Source organism: Pygoscelis adeliae, unplaced genomic scaffold (genome assembly GCF_000699105.1).
Source record: "Pygoscelis adeliae isolate BGI_AS28 unplaced genomic scaffold, ASM69910v1 Scaffold786, whole genome shotgun sequence".
In the NCBI taxonomy this organism is placed as follows: domain Eukaryota; kingdom Metazoa; phylum Chordata; class Aves; order Sphenisciformes; family Spheniscidae; genus Pygoscelis; species Pygoscelis adeliae.
In genome coordinates, this window is record NW_008824912.1 from 239,502 (window position 1) to 246,784 (window position 7,283).

A 7,283-nucleotide genomic window follows, 5' to 3' on the forward strand; every position below is an offset into this window, starting at 1 on the left:
AGATGCCAGCGAAAGTAATTTCAGCAAATTTTAGAAGGCTTTGTTCACATGATAATAGTTAATGACGTTCCATGCTTGTTCATTTTTCTCATATTTGAGAATTTAATTCAACGTGGAACTATTTTTCTATAGTCAGATCAACTCATTCTCTCTAACAGAGGTTTAAGTAGTATTTTACTTGGCCTGTACATCAGAGTGCTTCCTGACTTCGGCACTGAGAATTTCCAACGTTTCCCTTCAGGACCAGGAGTAGGTTTTTTTTAAAATGTTAAAACCGTAGGGTATAATGTAGCAGAGGCTTACAGAGTTTGTGTAGAAAACTTTTTAAAAGTAGGATTTTTGTGTTAGAAAATGGCATGGGAAGGTGATGGGACGTGTAAGTTTGACAGTTAAATTGCACCTTGCTATTTATAATCTTAAATATAACGAGGATTAAGTGGACAAGAATTCTCTTGAAGTTTGTGAATTCTTCGTAATAACCAAGTTAGTGTAGTATTTCAGTGATTACTAACTACATATCAGTTTACAGAGTTACTACAAAGTAGCTCTATCAGGCAGTGTATCACTAGTGCTTTTTCTTCTCTCAAGTCAGGGGTGTAGGAGCCTATTCCATTTAACAGCCTCGGTGAAATAAGTAAAGTTACTGGAGGTGACAATACCAAAGGCTTTTTTCCAAGCACTGTTGTGTTGGTTTTAAAAATGCACATCTTCTGTAAGTATTTTCGTGAAGTTAAGTACACAGATTTTTACTACGGCACTGTTTGTATTACGTTCTCCATTTCTTGGTGCTATTCTTCCCATAGTTGGTCCAGTAGCTAGTTATCTGTGGCACTACTGTTAATGGTCTTCATGATCTTGTTAAAGATTATTTCTTAGGTCCTTAATGCTGCTATACGTAAGCTCTATAAAATACTGTCACTTAGACAAAAGATTGTACTCATACCAAAGCTGGTATGTTGTTCATTAAATATATGTACTTGTGGGTGCATATATTTAACAGTACTGTGAAAATGTTAACCCTGCAATACAGTCGTTTTTCTAATAATGTTGTTATTTTTCAGGTGTTTACTTTTGTGGATACAAGAACTAAATATATGGCTATTTGGTGAAAAAATAGTTTTCAATAAAACTAGAGCTGCAAAAAGTGTTCTGTGACTATTTTTAAATGCAAGCATACTAGAAGCTGAAAACGTTATTGTCGAGCAATTTAAGCTGAATATGGGCGAAAGTAAGCATGAGGGATCTTGTAATCAGAAAGTGTTACGAATATGTTGTTGGAAATGCATTTATGTGTTGGAAAGGTAAAGGTGTAGATGGCTGCGTGTGAGAGTAGCGTGCCGACGGTGCCGGTTGCGCACCTAAGGTGCGGAGTGGCCTTCTCAGCTTCTACAGTGGCTCAGCCACAGAGTGAGGGGACAGGTACGGACTGTAAATGAGAGGAGGCATCTGGTCATTTAGGAAATGACGGGATCAGGTACAATCTGGCGATACAGGAAATAAGGGATTTTGTGGTATTCTCTTCTCCAAAGCACTTTGGCTTGGTAATCTTGGTATCTGGTGTTACTGTGAGTATTTCCATGTCAATCTTTTCCAGAATGGGTGGTTAAACCCGACTTGCTGAGCAGCTCGTCCTGCTAGCTGTGGGCTACACACGTAGCATGTTTGTGGTGTTCAGTACTGGACGTGGCCTTGGACTGGAGGAAGGAGGGTTACGTGTCCCCTCTTGACTTCCCTTGATCAGCTTATATCTTGCTTACCTTGTCTAGACTCCATAGTAATAGGTTTATAGTGATCCTGGGGAACATAAGTGTTTGTGTAGCCTGTCGCTAATAACCGAGCCGTTACAAGATCAAACCGGAAACGTATTTATCATAAATAGCTTTGTATCGTAAAATTGATACTTGCTTAAGACTTTCCTGTAGAAAAAAGTGGGCTCCTTGCCTCTGATCGTATAGACAAGGGGGTGTCCAATCCAAAGGAGAAAGTGAAGCAAAAAATACTTTTCCTGTAATATAAAAGAGAAAGAGTTTTCACATTCTATTTGTTTAAAAAAAAAATCGCTATAAATCAGAAGTTAGGCACGGGGTAGGAGCAGGGCTGTGCAGCCCGGCCAAGTTGCTAGGTTATCAGCAAGAGCTTGCACAAGGCTCTGGGCATCAGGCCCTGCTGAGCCGCCTCCTCTGGGAGGTTCCCAAAGCAGTGCGAGTGCACGTGCGCATGGTCACTCGAAACCAGCCCTTCAACATTCTGCCTGGTCGCAGTGAGGAATCTTTACTGACGGGTGAATAAAATACTCTTAGCATTCACTTTCCCTGTCGTCAGTCTTGCAGCCGTGGGCCAGGTGAGTGGTGAGTAGGCTTCCCCCCCCCGCCCCGCCTTGGGCTAGAAAATTCTCTTGACAGCTTTACAAATGTGCTGAAAAAAAACCCACCAAACCAGCAAAAAAAAGCACCTGTAAGATGGACGGCCGCAGCTGCTGAGCAGCCCAAAGCAGCAAGTTAGGAGCACGAGAAAAGAATATAAGAACATTAGATCCAATTCAAACCGCTAATCAAAGGGAGTATTTTTTCCCACAGTTACCTGCGTGGAGGATATGTTTAATTCCAAATAGTCAAAACAAATGCGAAGACAAAATTCATATCGTGGCAACTTTTAAGATCTTGAACCATGCTTTTAGTCTGCCTTAGAACAATAAAAAACTTCTTAGAGTACTTTTCTAAGATGAGCTTGTGTTGAGATGTTTGTTCTGGGGTGGTGTTACCCTGTTTAAAGATGTCTCTTTAGACATGTAGTTTGCATCATGTAGTTTGCACTTTCAAATGAGTGACAAATGCAGTTACTCCTCCCGTTGTCTTATCTGTATTGCAAATACAAGACAAAGTAAATTTAAAAAACAGAAGGAAAAAGCAGCCCACAAATTGGGCATTAAAGTAAACACCACCGCGTACGTGGGCCCACTGGCTTTCTTAAGAAAGGCCATTTTTAAGTAGCTGTTTTTCAGCGCGCAGTGTAACTCCCAGGGCACTATCTGTGCACACTGAGAGCATGCAGCGTGCATTCGGCTGGTAGGGCATTTGTAGGAGATAACGTTTCAATAAACATCTAAAAATATTGGAAAGTGCTCAGTATGTTAGAAGCCATATAGCAGGTCTGGTATTTCCCTTATTCCCTTAGCTCTCCTACATAGCCTGTTTTCATTTACCAAAAGCCATTTACATACACGATAGCGTACTTAAGGTGATTAACTAGAACTTGGCGTTCTTTTTTTCCCTCGTTGTTATGTAAACAATATATTGCTTTGAGAAATGACGATAATTAGGAGAAAAGTGGGTGAAAATTAACATACTAATGGAAAGCAATAGAATTATTAGAAGGCGGAGATTTAAAATCGTATCTATGTGGACAGTCGCTTCCGAACTTACAGTGGGTGGATGTCTTCAGGGAATAGCAAATATTCTGTATTTCACCTGCTGTATTTTGCATATTGCGCTTTGACTTTGTTTGGAGGAGGAAATACCAAGGCAGCTGCCATGTGCATTCTGCTGGCAAATTAGACCCTTGGGCTGTCAATACTGTACGCGTCCCCTGGGTCCGCTTTCAGTGCGCTTCTAAGGAGATGACAAGAAGAAAAGAATCAACAACGTCAGAATGACTTCAAAGAATTCATCCCGTTTCTAGTTCAGCAAAATACGACTGGGGGGGCCAGAAAAAGAGTCCATCAAGGGCTATATACAGTTGTCTTGTAAGGAGGCTTGCAAGGGTCATGCTGTAGTTCAACATCACGCATCCCTTTATGTTTCTGTATCCATGCCGCAATGCTAATACTAGTTGAGTTGGATAATGTAGCGTGTGTTTGTTTAACTGTCCTCCTTCTTCTGGGTAATCCTTAGTCTCTTGCACCTTCATTGAAATACTCCTGGAGTGTGTGATGATATTCTTGCATCGCCCCGTAAATAAAACTAAAGAGCGTGGCACTGTCGGGGTGTTACGTTTGTGGTCTTCTGTTCACGGCTAGCTCCTTCTTCCGCAAATCATAGTGTTAGCATTTTAGGTCTTGATATTTAGGGTAATTCATTATAATAAGTCAGAATTATGGCAGACTGTCAGCCCTCTTTATTTGCCGTTTAGCAAGCGTTAGGCAATGTGCGTTACAGACCGTTGCTAAATGTTTGTGTATTGGCTTGTTCAAAAGCTTCTCTGATGAAAGTACTTGAAGTTCTTAGCTTTAATAATGTAAGTGCAATAATACAGTATAAGGATTAAAAAAAATTGTAGATGGTTAAGAGGTGAGAGTGTGATTTCACACTGAACTGATTTAGTAGTGAAATAGTAAACGAGAAGACTGACCGTTTTGAGACATTCTGAAAGTAATCTGCGTGTTTTGCCTGCTCTCTTACAGTCAACGAGTTCACGGTCATCAGGAAGAAATTCAAGTGCCCGTACTGCAGTTTTTCAGCCATGCATCAGTGCATCCTGAAGAGACACATGCGATCCCACACGGGAGAAAGACCCTATCCCTGTGAGATCTGTGGGAAGAAGTTCACCCGCCGGGAGCACATGAAGCGGCACACCTTGGTAAGAGGGCAGGCGCTGGGTGGAAACAGCCGATTTGTTCAGGTTGAAGATAACAGGAGCTTCATCTGATTTAGGTCTGTATTTTTTTTTTCCCCTCTGGGGCTCCTCTGAAGGCTTCTCCAGTGTCTTTTTTTCCCCTGCCTTTCAAAGGGCCCGTGTTTTGCTGCCTGTTCATCCAGAGCTAACCTCCACCTGCTCTCCTAGCTCGGCCGGAGGGTTTCCGAGTTGCACCTCGAAGCAGCCGGCGCTGCCGGGGCTGAGCCAGCCCCGCAAACCCAGCCTCGCTCTCCAGCGCAGCCTTCTCCTTCCCATGCAACCCTGACGGCCGGGGAGAGAGAGCCTGGGCGTTAGGGAGGGGAGGTAGAATAGCTAATGCTGTCTTCAGGGTGGGAAAGGAAGGGGTTTTTAATAGGTTGAATGACTTGGTGCAGAAAGCTTTAAAATAAGTCGCTCAGCAAGAAGAATTTCCAGGCGAAGCTACTCTGGACCGGCAATGCTTAGTTATCGAAAATAATGTTACGCCTTATTAAAGACGGCTGCTCAAAGCCGACTAGGAGGCTGGCTGGTGCCATTGTCTGGCTTTTCACAACTTCTTCAGAAACAAAATTTTAAGCCAAACTTTGCTTTTTTTCAGGGGGGAATTAATTTCCCATCTTAAAGTGGTGTCTCAAAGCTTGGTATAGAGGTGATACTGTGGAAGAGCAAATAGTTTCTACTTAATTATTTCAGTAACGCACACCAGCAAGTTCTGGTGCCCCTCTAATTAAGCTTGTAGAGAAAACTTCAATTTTTTTTAAATACTGGGCATGGTAGCTGTGGGGTTCTAAAACAGTGAGATATTAAAAAAATAAAATAAAATCACAAGAGTGACAGTTTCAGTGACTCAAAGAATTGCTTTGTTGAGGTCATTGAAATAACTTTTTCCATATTTATTTTATCTACATCATATTTATATTATCTATTAAATTTTGAACGTAAAGAATATCTTACTGGAGGAGGTGTGCTTAGAGTAATTAATGTTTTCCTGGTTGTAATTCTCAAAAAGCCACAAAGAACTTTAATGCCCTCACCCCAGTCCTGCAAGCGCGTGCGTCCCCTTGCCTACCTTCCTTCAAAAGCAGTTTAACAGCAGTAACGCGACTTGGTTCAAGTGTAACAAAATTTGCAGTTCCTTTTCTTGCTCTATAAATTTCTATCCTAGTGAGAATCAGCATATCTTTACGTACTGTGGGGAAGGCAGGAAAATGCATTATACCCTCCAGGAGCGAAACTGAGGTGATCTGCAAATTAATTTTAGTTCTCAATTTTTGCTGCTGGAATCATTCTAGGTGAGCGACTTGGTTCTGTTGAGTCTGAAGTTCAAGTTCTATTATACACCCGGGGGGGTGAAATCAGCTATTTGTGAACACATACAGGAGAGGATATATGGCTGTCTGAATCTTTGTATGTCAGGAATGAAGCTAGTTTAGAAAATACCAGCTGGATTACAAATTTTTAGTGCCAATTCCTGAAAAAAGTGCAACCCTGACAATACCAATTTGTTTTCATTTCCAAAGAGCCATAAATGACTCAGAGGTATCTTGGAATGGATGCAACAAAGAGAAAAGGACAGGGATTTGGGGGGTTTTTTTGGTACTGTTGTAAGTAAGGCCCCAGAAAAATTCCAGTTCCGTTATTTATCTGAAGTTTCTTTTGAAACGAAGCTACGAAAAGGGGTGTTTTCCTATATGCAAATGACACCGTGATCTTCATTTACAAAAGCGGTCGTGCAGGCTGGCTGAAGCGCTTGTGGCAAGATTAGCTGCTGGATTCGTGTGCTTTGCTTGTCTTGTCGTCTTACTTCCGGTGCATATGAGGTTTTGGGGCTTAATTGTCAACTCTTGGGTAAATCTGTAGAGATGAATGCTGGTGTGCATCAAATAAAAATACATGTTATAAAAATAACGCGTAGGAAAAGGAAGAAGATTTCACACAGCAAAACCCATGTTTCTCTCAGTTCCTCAACTGATAACCAAAGACAAAAGGGAGTATTTTAGTTTGTTTAGCTCAAATTAAAAAGCATGTTTTTATAGTCTTTATATAAAATTTAAATAGAATAGAAATGCTTGTTTTCTTTGAGTTGGAATATTAAATTAAAAACAAGATTTTCTTTCTAAAGGCTTTGCATCTCAAGCGATACTCCCGTGTGGTGGCAGAGCATAAACCGAGGTTTCTCGCCCCGTTGCAGTGAAAGGGCTGTGTCCAGAAGGAAGCGCTACCCCTGTAATATCCTCACGGTTTTCAGCTTAAAAAAAAAAAACCTGAACCGAAAGTTTCTTGGTTCTAGCTTGAAGTGATTTGTCTCCGTACGTACTGGACTTTCTTACCTGGTCTGTCGCAGCATCACAAGCGACTGCTGACTGCTTAAACCTGGCAGGATAAATTTAGATGGGAAAGAGCTGTTTTGTTTGCGTACTGAGCTTCTGTTTCCTTGCAGTAGCTTTTTTTAAAAAAATTACTTATTTTTTTCAAATTCTTTTTTTAAATCCGTAGCGAACTTGGTTATTACTGCGGGCATTACACCGCCCGTGCAGCTCGCCCCGTCCCTGCTGCTGTTGCAAAAGCGTGTGCCTTTTCCTGGGAAGAGCTGCCGCCCGGTCAGCTGGAAGCCGGTTGTCCACTCGCAGCAGATGCCGGCGGCGCGGCACGGCTTGCCGAACGGCGGCGGC

At 41.8% G+C, this 7,283-nt stretch overlaps 1 protein-coding gene across 2 annotated transcripts in view; it reads left to right on the forward strand.

Moving 5' to 3' along the window:
* ZBTB46 (zinc finger and BTB domain containing 46) overlaps positions 1–7,283 on the forward strand; it is a 55,256-nt gene that overhangs the window by 44,742 nt on the left and 3,231 nt on the right. For both annotated transcript variants that reach the window (XM_009324961.1, XM_009324962.1), the window contains one exon: positions 4,400–4,575. In XM_009324961.1, coding sequence (XP_009323236.1) covers positions 4,400–4,575 — 176 coding nt within the window. The remainder of the gene's footprint in view (positions 1–4,399; positions 4,576–7,283) is intronic.